This window comes from Mytilus galloprovincialis, chromosome 9 (genome assembly GCF_965363235.1).
Source record: "Mytilus galloprovincialis chromosome 9, xbMytGall1.hap1.1, whole genome shotgun sequence".
Classification (NCBI taxonomy): Eukaryota; Metazoa; Mollusca; class Bivalvia; order Mytilida; family Mytilidae; genus Mytilus; species Mytilus galloprovincialis.
In genome coordinates this window covers 72910569-72925260 of record NC_134846.1, presented here as the reverse complement: position 1 = coordinate 72925260, position 14692 = coordinate 72910569, and the positions used below count along the sequence as shown (strand labels likewise).

General features: G+C 30.2%; 1 protein-coding gene across 1 annotated transcript; it reads left to right on the top strand.

Moving 5' to 3' along the window:
- The first annotated feature begins 392 nt into the window (after positions 1-392).
- Positions 393-13176, top strand: LOC143045877 (multidrug resistance-associated protein 1-like). The gene is given in 28 exon segments (XM_076218696.1): positions 393-477; positions 861-1037; positions 1313-1435; positions 1623-1751; positions 1975-2036; positions 2374-2505; positions 2683-2853; positions 3107-3284; positions 3479-3733; positions 3926-3991; positions 4207-4344; positions 4504-4650; positions 5087-5171; positions 5484-5550; positions 5833-5959; positions 6127-6303; positions 6557-6724; positions 7035-7388; positions 7712-7931; positions 8105-8415; positions 8989-9188; positions 9379-9505; positions 9946-10047; positions 10310-10456; positions 10719-10877; positions 11111-11277; positions 11612-11806; positions 12566-13176. Coding segments are annotated over 28 exon segments (4341 nt in total). The 5' UTR covers positions 393-441; the 3' UTR covers positions 12687-13176.
- The last annotated feature ends 1516 nt before the right edge of the window (positions 13177-14692 follow it).

Here is a 14692-nt window from a genome sequence, read left to right as displayed (position 1 = left end):
ACGACACAAATAAGCAAATACCTTTGATGACCATGTATATTTAATATATTAACGAAATCAGTCTTCATTGAACCAAATCTAAATTTAACGGGTATTCTCTCTGATTTCATTCCAACTGACGTCACACAGACATATCTCAACAATAAGCTTATTGTAAAGTTCAGAATGTAAGCACAGTCTATTAATATATGGAGAATCCATATTATACTTAACTAATAATCGATAATATTAAATGGTATGAACAGGGTCACCAATGTAAACAGATCAATGTAAATAGCCGCGTATACATTTAAGTATCTCCCACACGGTCAGTCGGTTGGAAAAGGGGAATTTATAGTTTATTTTGAATTTCTATTGTTATAATCCTTAGCCTTTATAAAAGCTGATAAAGTCTAGCCATGGCATATAACAAACTAGCAATCAAGACTTGTACATCTTACCATGGAAGACTCGATATATTGTGACAGATCATTTCTGGTGGGTTTACGGGTAAATCGGGAACGAATGCAACAAATAACTTCAAATTGTTAAAAATTTAAGATAATCAAATCATCAGATATGTCTAAAACTCTTCTTTTAATATTGAATTATTTTTTAAAGAAGAAAAAAATAATTTATCTTTAAGTAAATCATTTCTATCTTTTTAAATTTCCGTTAAAGCTCTTGTGTTTTTGATGTTTTATTCAAATTTGGCTTATGATATACTACTGCTTACATCTGAACAATTGTTGGACATTGAAATTAATCCATGAATTAAAACTGCTTTGAGGTGCTACAATTTGAGTTTTTTCCCTACATAATGCACATCTTTTACTCATTATATCGTGTTTATCCATTAAAAATATGCATTTACTATTCAGGCGTTACAGGAGAATATAAATAAGACGCATACAGAACTGACAGAGAATTTACAAAAGACGACATGCCAATGGAACACGTTGGCAATTCTGTTGATGGGTGTTCCTTTATGCTTTTTCCAGATTACAAGTAGAACGAAGGACCAAAAATGTTCTAAAAGATTAGTCAATTTTAGAATTGTAAGTCTTTGTTTTGTAATTAAAGTCAAGCAAAACTCTAGTATGACTATCTGTACATGTTTTTATTTTATTTTATTATTCAACAATTTTTCGACTCTTCCTTGACGGTTTTCCAGTGTGATCTATTCAAGTTGTTTGAATTCAATTGCATAAAAACAATTATTGAAATATGCGTAAAAAGAAATAGGCCAATAAAAATCGTATCTTTAAGAAACGTTGAAACAGATAAAATATTCATATATGTTATGTGACTTATTATTTTATTCCGTTTTCAGATACTCACAGGACTGATCGCTCTTCTAACAACATGTTACCTGATGAAGAACATCCAGGACATGTTTGGAGAAAATGGCGCCGTTATTGGAACCTTTACATCAGTTATTGTTGAAATCGAGATGGTAGGTTGATAATATTTCACAATCTGACAGTTTTCTAAAAAAAAGATTTGCCAAATAAAGCACGGGCTCATCTTTAATCATAACTTATAACAATATATTCTAGATCAGAAGGATACTTAAGTTTTGGTCAAATTAGAAATTAGGATAAAAATATGTGAATGATTTTAATATAAAATTATATTTTCAGAAATACGTCACAAATGGAACTATGAATTGCATTTTATTTGCATTGTATGTGCTATTGGTACTAACGATACTGACGCAAACATACCTTCATCGTTCGACAACGAAAAAACAGAAATCCAAATTAGAAGAGGTAAGCTGAAAATAGATCTTCTGCATAGATATTTTTAAACTTTCATGCCAAGTATTCATATTCTTATTTTTTGAATTCCTTTATTTTCATTCTTGAAAAATCTCGCAAAAAAAACGAACAAAATTCACAATTCTATCTATTATATATTTCTTAATTTATGTAACAATTATGCAGTATCGTTTACAATAAGTATTTTGATGTATTTTATTTATTCATTTTATAGGAATCGACATCAGTGAGCAGCGAATCTTTATTTTCCAAGCTTACTTTTGGATATTGCACAAAGTAAGTATATTAAAACTAAATTGACTTGTTGGAAGTACATAAAATTATTTAAAATATATCAGAAGTTCAGAAAAATGAATTGATGCGTTTTGATTATTTTTGTGGTTTTGTCAAAATATTCCACAATTATAAGAGCACGTACTTTTTTACTCATAATTGGCATATAGTGTTCGGGTGGGAAGCCTTTTTTCGTAGGCTTGTGAGTTAGAATTTATATGGTAAAAAACAAAGCAATATGTAATCATATTATTTAATGTTGTCGCATTGTACAAATGTTGTATATTCATGTAGTTTATATTTCGAGATGTAATTAATCAAACATTTGTTTTACCAACAGACTTGTCATTAAAGGATACAGACAAAAATTAGACAAAAAAGATTTATTTCCATTGAATGAAGAGGAGACGTCAGCATGTGTTGTACCAAGATTTGAGAAATACTGGAATCAGGAAGTTGATTATATCAAAAGGTACGTTGTTTATCCTGTATCTCTTTGAGAAATTACGAGTTTGAAAATTAGTATCATTTTTCGCATCAGTTTTTAAAATATAAATTGTTATGAAGCTATAAAAGTTTTTTTTAATAGGCAGTTCTGATGCATTACATTTGGTAATCCCATAAATATATTTCTATCCTAAATTTGCAGAAGTTGTGTTGTTTCAACAACAAAGAAGGCAGGCAAAGGCAATGAAGAATTAAAACAACAGCCACGACTTGTTAAATGTTTATTAACGGCGTTTGGACCATATGTACTAGGTGCTGCTATGTTGAATTTACTATCAAGTATTTTTGGATTGCTTACACCTTTTGTCCTTAGGTATGTATGAAAGATGGACGAAACATATATCCTAATTACTTTTATATTAATTTCCTCTGAAACTTGTAACTTTGAATCAACGGTGAATCTTTTTAGTGGCTGTAATTAGCTATAATGTGTATTTTCTCATATCAATGATATGCATTTCTGTACAAGTCTATAAAGCAATATATTTGTTTACATTTCATATACGGTGGCAACTAACGTTCAATCAACTAATCTTTATTTTAATTTTTTTTTTTGCATTTTGCAGATTATTAATTCAGTTTACTGAAGATCACACCAATGCCATGTGGAAAGGATACATGTACGCTATATTGATGTTTGGACTCACCATTGGCAAAACCATTTTTGAAACTCAACAGGGACTAAGAAATTGTAGCGGTGAAAGGCGTATGTGGATAGCAATTTCATCAGTCATATACAAAAAGGTAAATTCACTATATCTTTTGTCAAATTGGGAGTAAAGTCGTATTCTTCTAAAAAATTGATAAATATCCAAGGGACTGATCAATATTAAGAGTAATAATCATATGGGAACGGTTTTAAGTGAAAGTAATAAATCATTATTTGTTAGATGAATTTCAAATTGCAAAAATATGCTTATATTCATTTTCTATTTCAGACCCTTAGACTTTCCAACTCAGCAAAGAAGTCTTCAACATCAGGAGAAATAGTTAATCTGCTGTCTGTTGATGCTGGTAGAATTTCTACTTGTTTCCATAATATAAATTTCCTCTGGACTATACCGTTTATGTTCTGTGCCACGTTGTTCTTACTTTGGCAGACACTTGGCGTATCGGCATTCATTGGACTTGGAATCGTAGTTGTTCTCATTCCATTCAACTCGTATTTGGTTAAAAAAGGAAAAGATTTGCATGTAAGTTAAATAGTTTTTAACTTCTTTTTTTATTCTTAATCAACAATGTATTTTATCCCATGATATAAGTTCAAGTTAAATAAATTTCCAATAAGGTGCTAATTCAATTTGGAAAAATTACAAAGACAAATTAAAATCATAATATCTGAATGATTAAATTAATAATTTAGAATTATATTAAATCTTTTTCAGTTAGAGGTTATGGATTTGAAAGACAACAGAGTTAAAATGATGAATGAAGTTTTGAATGGTATTAAGGTGAGTTTTTTTTGTCATTTCGGCATGCATTCGACTTACGTTATGGAAATACAATATAAGATATATGATGTTTTATATTATAAAAAAATAAAAGGGTTTAAATAAAGCTTGAATCGATTAAAAACAAAATGTTCATATTAAACTAACCATAGTATAACAAAAGTACGACTGTCTACACTAATCATTGTTGTTAATTGCTCAGATTTTTCTTGTAGGTATTGAAACTTTATGCCTGGGAGGATTCTTTTGAGAAACAAATATCAACGATACGTGACAAAGAAATGGGTGTCATCAGAAACCAAGCACTTGTTGGTACTTGTATGCATTTGGCATGGTGTTTGACGCCATTTTTGGTAAGCTTTCAAGTTAAATTCGAAAGAAAAATGAAAAAAGAGTTTAAAAGATAATTAGAAATGTTTGTCAGTTTTTTAAGATTAGTGTTGTGAAAGTAATTTCTAATAACAGTATAACAGATGATCTTTGAATTAATTTGTTTTTCTGCATTTTATTAGGTTTCATTGGGGACATTTGCCATGTATGTTTTGATCGACCCTGAGAATGTGCTGACTGCTGAAAAAGCTTTTGTGGCGATGTCTTTATTTGGAATGCTTAGCTGGAATTTGAATGCATTGCCTCACATCGTAAATCACTACGTCCAGGTAATTATTTTATAATCAATTCACAAAATATTTGAAAATATAGAGCATGAAAATAAAATATTGTTTATCAGATTACAAATCCAACAGATTAACTATAACTATGAAAATCTAATTTTAAAATTGTTATTATACAAAACACTGAGCTTGTTATTTTACTTAAGATAAACATAGCGTGAATCTACTGTAACAAATAAAAATGGTATTTCGTAATTTATGATGACATAGACTATTTCCTTTTGGATGGTACATAAAAACAAAGGGACTGCAATGTTTTTAAAAGCACGGATGATTTATTTAAAGTTTTGAGAATTCAAAATTACAATTTCTTTAAATGCCTTTTAAAAGTTCTAGAGTATACAGTTCTGATACTCTAAAGATTAAGATACTGACAATCCTAGTAAATAGAATTTTAAGCATGGAACGTTATCAATTTTAGGCCAATGTTGCTTTGAAAAGAATCCAAACATTTTTGAACAAAGAAGAACTAAATGAAGAAGCTGTGACAAGAAACCATGACAACAGTAAGATCATTATGAAATATGAAATTTTAATTCCCCTGAAATGTATATTGTATGTATGAAAGTAAATTTAAAGATTTAATTTCATTTCCAATTTCAGCAATCGATGCTTCTTTTAACCTACACCATGTTGAACTTCCCACACATTTTTCGTTTATATCAATGGAATTTTCATCTTGCAAAAACAGATATATTTTGTTGGTGAATTTCAATATATGACAAAATAAATATAATTAATACACTATATTGGAATATTTCGATCAAAAACAGTTAGTCTTTTACATTAATTAATAAATGTTATATTTTCTTCTGTAGAAAATGCAGTCACAGTTGACAGTGGAACATTTGCATGGAATAAAGAAGATGATTTTATGTTGAAAGAGTAAGTAGTAAATAGTAAATCAGTTTGCAAATTAATGAAGGTATTGACATTTGTTGCTTAACAGTATAGTTAATACACGTCATGATCAACTAAACAACTAAAAACAATTTGATTACGATATTTTATTTTACCGATCACTGTGTTATAAACATCTGATAAAAACACATACATAAGCCTTGCTTTTTTTACAAGACACAGCTTTTATATTTTCACTTTAGTTCCTATTCTTGTACTAGCTAGTTTAGTTCGTACATTATAATGTCAATGTATTTTGATTTTTAGCATTAATGTCCACATACCAGAAGGATCATTTGTTGCTATCGTAGGATCTGTTGGTTCAGGAAAGTCTTCCATGCTGTCAGCTATCTTAGGAGAAATGGAATCTATGTCTGGAAAGGTCAATCTGAAGGTTAGTTACATTTAAATATCTATTTCAAAGTCCGTCAACTTTTAAAATTCATCTTATAAGATTTATTCTAGAATCACTTTTGTTTTCTTTCTCAAAGATTGTACATTAATTCTTCGTTCTTGGAATATTTACCTTGATGTATTATTACACTTATATTCTTATTATAGGGTACAGTGGCCTATGTTTCTCAACAAGCCTGGATTAGAAATGCATCACTACAGAATAATATTTTGTTTGGAAAAGGGATGGATAAAAGTGAATACAACGATATCATCAATGCAACAGCACTTCGTACTGATTTGGATATGTTGTCTGGTGGTGATCAGACAGAAATAGGTGAAAAGGTTCGTATAAATTCCTTTTTAATGTAATTGTTGACATTTAAAAGCTATGAAGAAATTTTCAATGAAACACAAGTGTGTTTCTTATTAAGACTGGAAAAAATATAAATTGCAATGTTAGTAAAAGACAAAACTTTTAAGGACAATGATAAATAAAAAAAAAATTAAACATCTTAAATATTGAAATAAGTATTTATCAAATTTCTATATGTATTATATCTATATTATATAATTTGTATTTTTTTCTATTCTTTAGGGCATTAATCTAAGTGGTGGACAAAAACAGAGAGTAAGTTTAGCCCGGGCATTGTATCAGGATGCAGATATTTATCTACTTGATGATCCTCTTAGTGCTGTAGATGCTCACGTTGGCAAACATATATTTGATGAAGTACTTGACAAGAAAGGAAAACTAGGAAAGAAGGTACTTTGACATTAACTTTAATAAAATTATACAATATCGGAAAATGTTTACCATCGAATGTGCTGTATAATTTTGTTTAGTTGTTTGTTTTGAACTGTGAACCTGCTCAGACTCCTCCCTTAAGCTTTCCTTTATTTTCCGATAAAGATAAATAACGATTAAAACCGAGATGTCTTTAGTGTTGTTAAAATATCAAAGTTTCCATAGACCTTAGACAAATAACATCAAAGCAATAGGGAAATAGTATATTCACATCAAACGAAGTCTTAAAATTAGTATTGGTTGAATTTACTTTTGTTTCGATTTTCAGACAAGAATTTTGGTAACAAATGGTGTTAGTTTTTTACCCAAAACAGACATGATCATCACAATGGTAGATGGTAAAATCGGAGAAATGGGAACCTTTAAAGAATTGATTGACCATAAAGGAGCATTTGCAGAATTTCTTGACAATTATATGATTAACAAAGGAAGTGACAAGGAAGAAACACTACCAGAGAGGGACGAGACTTCTGGTTTATCTCAAACAAAAGATGAAAATTCCAACATTGTGAAAACAAAAGATGAAAATTCCAAGACTGTGTAAACAACAAATGATATTAACGAAACCGATTATAAAACCGTGGATAAAATAATTGATGATGAATCCAATGAATCAGGAAAGGTAATAAAATTTGAATATCTACTTTTATTGTGAATGTATACAAGGAAACATTAACCAACAAATATTGGTTGTATTGATAATGCACACATTCAAAAATGAATATGAATATAATAGTATATCAATTACTTATTTGCTGTAAATGATCCTTCATAACTTCTTAACAAAGTGTTGTCCTTTTTGTCATCTTATCCCTCCCTCTTTTATCTAGAAAATTCCGGTTAATTTGTTTTGTTTCCGGTTGGAATTACATATGGAAATAAGTTTTGTATGCAATCAATTTGATATCCATAAACTAACGAAAGCAAATATATAACGACTTTCAGGCTAGAAGTGCAGTGATGTCGTTCTACATGAGTGCCATTGGTGTTCCACTTAGTGTTTTTATCGTTATATTCAATATAGCATTTGAAATACTAAGTCGGTCATCTGATGTGTGGATTAGCCAATGGACGAGTGACAACACAACTCACATCAATGGGACTGTTGATACAACACAGAGAAATATGCGTCTTGGTGTCTATGCTGGAATCGGAGTATTACAAGGTAATAATAGCTTCATTTATTTTTCCAAAACCTGTAAACTTTTTTTCGACGCTCTTTTTAAGAATTCCTTATTCTGGATAAATATTTTTTGAATACTAATGTTTTAATTGGTTAGTTGTAAAATAATTAACATTAAATTCGGCTTTAACATAGATTTGTGACTTTTTCTTTAGGTTTTGTTTTACTACTAGTTGGATATGGTGTCAGTACTGCAAGAATGAATGCATCAAGAAAACTTCATAAAAATCTTCTAAGAAACATTCTACGTTCACCAATGACCTTTTTCGACACAACACCAGTAGGCAGAATAGTGAATCGCTTTTCCAATGACGTTGCCAGAATAGATAACGAAATCATCTACCAATTCAAAGACTGTATTATCAGCGCTGCTGTAGTCATCTGTAATTCCGTGATAATATGTTTTGGAACACCACAGTTTCTTTGCGTTCTTTTGCCAATAACAATCCTTTATTTCATACTTCAGGTAAATTATCATTATCTACTACTTTTAATCCTTGAGCGATGTTGCTTTAAATATTATAAACGTTTTGGTGGGGTCAAATTTTAAGGTTTTTCAATTTAGCATTTTGGTCTTCCATTTCAATTTTCACTGGAAAAGGAGCCAGTTGAATTGACTCATATATAGATAGCAGAAGATGTGGTATGAGTGGCAATGACACAACTCTCCATCCAAGTCACAATTCATAAAAGTTAACAATTATAGATGAAAGTAGGGCCTTTAACACAATGCGAACAGCAAAATATCATGGGCACAAAAAATGACTAGTGTAAAACCCATTCAATTGAGAAAACCAACGATATAATCTATATATAAAATAATGAGAAACGAGAACCACATATGAACCACACAAACAAACGACAACCATTAAACAATATGTTCCGGACTTAGGACAGGTGAAAACAAATGCAACGGGTTTAAACGTTTTAACACGCGCCAACCATCATCCCAACTTCATGTAGAGGTGTAACATTACAATATAAACAGACACACTATAAGATATCAGTTATCATGTTGATTTTGTTTATAATTTTGTAGAGATTCTATACAGTAACTTCGACACAGCTGAGACGTTTTGAGACATCTGCAAATTCTCCAATTTACTCCCAATTTGCTGAAACTATTTCTGGAACATCAACAATCAGAGCTTACAATCAACAAGGAAGATTTATTGATGAATCAGCAGAACGTATTGATGCACATAAAACAGCTCAAAATTCCGCAGGGGTTGTAAGCCGGTAAGGATCGAATAACCTTTTTTTCATATTTCAATTGTGTTTGAAACTCTATATTTATATAAACAAAAACCAACAACCATCAAAACTCTTAAGGAAATGGTAGAGGAAATTATTAAACAAAAGATAAATTGACTTCTTGTGACCAGTCAACTACAAACATATTTCTTATATATTACTTCACTTTTTACAGATGGCTATCGATTCGACTTCAGTTTATGGGTGCACTTATTTTATTGTTTGTGTGTATATTTGCTGTACTTGAAAAAGCTACACTGTCTGCAGGAATAGTAGGACTTGTTATTACATATGCGTTAGAGGTAGGTTGTTTTTAAGACAGATTCTTATATATCTTTTGAATAGTTATATACAATTTCTTATGTTAAGTTAAAAGGATAAGTTTTATGCAGTAGATTTTCAATAGCTGCATTATCTGAAATTTTAATTTGTAAACGTGTTTTCTTACTCGTATTATGTCCTCGGTGAATTTTGATTTTAAATTTTGACATTCAATAAAGTATTTTCTACCTGATATTAGCTTCTCCACATCGCAATGGAATACAAGATGTTTTCCAGTGCAACACATGGATAAAAAGTACAGAAGACTAATCTGTAGCGAAGGATTTTTGACAATTGATAAAACATTGTTAAAAAGAGCCGTATAATACCAAAGGAACATTTAAAACTAAATACGATCAAATGCATAATATCAATATTTATCTTTTTTCTGACGTCTTTAAAATATATAATTTTGTTTCAGATAACCGGATGTTTGCAATGGGTTGTACGAGTAATATCTGATTTAGAAAATAACACAGTATCGATCGAAAAGATCCAGGAATATACAGAAACCCCAACTGAGGTATGCATTATAATCCTCGTAGATTCATTTTGTATGTTTTAATTTTTTTTTAAATCATATAGAAAAACAACTTAAAAACAAATAGAATTCAACGTTACACTCGTTTGTTGAACACCAATAGTATAAGGTAAATGACTTTGCATAAAATAGAAAGGCTGGTCTTCACAAAGTTGTTTTTATTATTTGAAGCATTTGGTGGCTGGCACTTAAAATGCTCTTCAAATGACAAAAAAATTAATTAGTTCATTTACACATACTATAGGCTGCATGGGAAATTCCGGAGAAGCAACCTAGTTCAAGCTGGCCAAAGATAGGATGCATAGAATTCCAAGACTATGGCGTAAGATACAGAGAAGGTCTAGACTTGGTGCTGAGGGGAATTACATGTACAATACAACCAAATGAAAAGGTAATTTTTCCATCTCTCTACGATACTTCTTCAAACATGGCTAAATGAATGGAGACTTTGGGTAAACATCGATGAAACAGCAACCTTGTAACATTTACCATTCGTATTAATGGCTTTACTCATATACAGGTGTCAATACTATATGTCAATATCTAAATATTTGTCTTTTACGAAATTCTTTACAGAATTTCATTAGGATATGATGCCAGAAAATAAACAAATATTATAAAGGATGCTTATGTATATCTATTTCTTTTTATAGATTGGTATAGTTGGCAGAACTGGTGCAGGGAAGTCATCTTTAACCATGGCTTTGTTTAGAATCCTTGAGAAAGCTAAAGGGAAGATAATCATTGATGGAATTGATATATCAACTATTGGTCTTCATGATTTGAGATCTAAAATTACTATCATACCACAGGTACATATTCAAACCTTCTTTGGTACAGTTTGGTTCACTAAAATAAACTTTTTGACAGTAAATAGATTCAAATGAAAGTAGAATGTTAGAAAACGCGGCTTAAAAAATCCTTCCACCTTTTAAAGAAAAAATAAGTTACAACTATACAAATTATAAATGGTTAAATTTTTATTAACCTGTGTATTGTTTTTTGCAATACTATTTTCATTCAAATGAAAATATTTTTCTTGCAGGATCCTGTCTTGTTTTCTGGGACCATGAGAATGAATTTGGATCCATTCGAGGAGTACAGTAACGAAGAGATATGGAAGGCTTTAAAACACGCTCATCTGAAGAAATTTGTTGATGGCTTGGATGAAGGATTAGAGCATAAGTGTTCTGAAGGAGGAGAAAATTTTAGGTAATTATGTAATTTAGGTATCTAACGCAATTCAATAACGTTTTGTTTGAATGTGTATTTTGAATAAATGGGTACATTAGATATTCATAGACATTATAAAAGGTTAAAATCATAATTGAATGCGATATACAGTAAGGTTGAATGAAAATTAGAAAAGTCAATTAGATTATGTAGGAAGGTTTTAATGATTTACTGATTAGTTCATTATCATTATCATATGCACTGACGAAACATGAAAACCAGATATAAAAACAATTTGAAATAACAACTTCTTTCTAATTCAATTATTTAAAAAAAAACAAGATCGTTAAACTAAATTCGAATTTGTTTTCAGTGTTGGACAAAGACAACTTATGTGCCTTGCCAGAGCGCTGTTGAGGAAGACTAAAATATTGGTGCTAGACGAGGCTACAGCAGCTGTAGATTTAGAAACAGACGATTTAATACAGAAAACTATTAGAACAGAGTTTTCAGATTGTACAATCCTTACAATAGCCCACAGACTAAACACAATCATGGACTACACAAGGTAATAATTGATAATTGCGGTTGCATTTTGTTAAATATTGTAGAAACAGCAGGTATTGTTTAAGAGAGCAAAATCAAAGACAACTGAATTTCATGAATCGGATTGATTGAGGGTTGCTTGATTAATAATGTACTGTGGAAAAATTACATGAATATTAAGGATGAGAACGAATTAACAATTAATCTATATCTATATATGTTCTGCATGGAAGATTGACTGATGTGAATGGATATTTGGACGGCTTAGCAAAAATTAGGGAGAGAAATACTGCCTTGCAACAGGTCACAGTAGTACCAACAGACATTTGTTGCAAGGGTTCTGTAACATGCCGTACGCAGAACACCCACCTTATACGAAACATTTCCGACTAGACGTGGCTACATATTTATACATCCCACACAGTCAAACGACATATTATTTTACATGTTGGGGCCTGTCAATGCTGTCTATACTATTTGTATTTTGCTCATTGTTGAAGGTCGTATGGTGTCTCATAATATCTTAAATCAACGTCAGTTGGACTATGATTGATAGTTGTCTCAATAGCAATCCTAATACATCTCGATATATGTTTACAAAGTATCTGAATAAACTGATAATTATTTGTTGTATATTATTCACTTTAATGTTTAAATAAAAATGGCGAATTATTAAAGGAATTAATTGAATCTAACGTTTTGAGAAATATAATTACCCAAAACATATATATCTATCATTATATCAACAAAATAGGTCATATATATTTTGCTTTTTTTTTAGAATAATGGTCCTGGATGCTGGAAATATAAGTGAATTTGACACACCATCAAACTTGTTAGATAACTGTGACAGTATGTTTTATAGTATGGCTCAAGATGCAGGATTGGTTAAAAGCAATTAATAAAGACATTTATCGAATAAAGTATACTTTGCGACCGGAATAAAGTGATCTGACGGGATATAAACGTGAACAGAGTCATTCACTTGGAGGACGAAATGACGGTCTGATCTCATATCTTTTCCCGACCAAGCCAAGGTGAAGGAGTGGCTAAAAGTTACTGACATGCGGAAAACATTTTCAGTATGCTAATGTTTTTTCTTGCCATTGTTACGATTGCACTTTCATTAATAATTCAATTCATGAATACATATCGTTATCATTTTATTGATAATTTCTGAGCGAAAATCAATTTTTGCATTTAATCAATCAATGTTTCATTTCTATTGTATAGCATCATTTTGAATATGTCCCTTTATCGTTTTCCATTTCTGAATTTGTTACAATTTGTAGTTCAATATTTCTCTAGTGCAATATACAGTATTCGTTGTTATCTCAATATGTATTCTATTCTATTTTTTTTTTGCATAATTTTTTTCTTTGCCATTTGTTATTTTGATTTGTTATACTGTATCTCAATCTCGATCTCAATATTTCTAGCTGGCATTTTATAGGGTATCTACCTTATTGTTATTTTCATTGTTGAATTTGTTTATATGAATTTTTACATTTGATTATTATTTTGGTTTTTATTTATTAAATAAATGAAGATAAATATGTTTGTTTTAATTTTGTTCAGCATAAATATACTACTGAATTATGTTGGCCTCTCATTGTCAAAACGTTGACTTGTTCTTTAAAAAAAACAACTGAAAAGATAGCAGCAGTAAAATGATATGGCCTCCTATACCCCCCTCCCGTTGTTAGAACAGTGATATATAGTTGACTGTTGTATTAATCCCGATCAAATCAGGGAGATAATTTGTTCTCGAATTAAAACGGAGTATGGACAATAATGGCCAAAATCGGCCCCAGTTTAGAACAAATTTTGTTCATATCTCAAGCCGTTTTTGCGTAAGACACTTTTAAAACTGATGACAGATAAATTAAAAAAAATCATGTATTTTCATGAAATACTTTTTTTTGTGGCCGTTTTGAAATTTGTATGTAGTATATACTAGGAAAATGTTATCTTTCAACTCATACAGTGTACAAATGCTATTTCATGATATTTGTTTACGATTCATTATACTTATAATAACATGGTTACCGTTGCTATGGCAACAATAACCATGGTAACATATTAAAAAAAAAATAGTTAAAACATAAGTAATTGCTTTCAGGTAGCTTTGGTGTCTAAATGTTGGACGATAGATTTTAAACTTCTTTAAAAGACCTCTGGATCAATATATTTTCGATTTCCAATGTACACACGATAAAACAGGGGGTCATAGACCTTGGGTATCTTTTTAAAAAGCATTGAAATTAGCAAAACCACTGTTATTTTATAAAGTTGAAAAGGAGAATGCTCATTTTCCTTATTGAGGAAATATTAAACGATAAAATTGTTTAAAAGTAAAGGAGAGAATTGTTTAAAATTAAAGGAGAGAATTGCTTTTCATGAATATTTCCGAAACATCACATAAAAAAGTAAACGGTAATAGGCCTAATTTTCATAAAAAAAATCAAAAATATCTGTATAATTATTGCTCTTCTTTTGAGAAGGATTATTCTCTTTAGGTTCTTAAGATACACTTGAAGACAATTTGATTTCTTGAAAGTTTAATTTTTACATTTCAAGTCATGGATGTTGCTGTTGTTTTTTGGATAATACTTTCAAATATATTCTCAAACCAACTTAATTTTTCCAAGACGCCCAGAAGACAAAGAACCAGATCTACCTTGAACAGTATACCAATTTGAAGAAAAAAAATCGTAATCAGTTTTTATTAATTTATTCGTTATTGCTCGTATTCTGTTGCTCTCTTTTTAGTCACTTTGAATTATTATAGAATCCCGTTTAATGTAGACATCTGCACAATAAATAGAATTAACAATAGGTATACGCATAAAGTATTTTTATCAAAGAATCTTGACAATTGTTTATTGGTTCTGCATTATGTGACAGA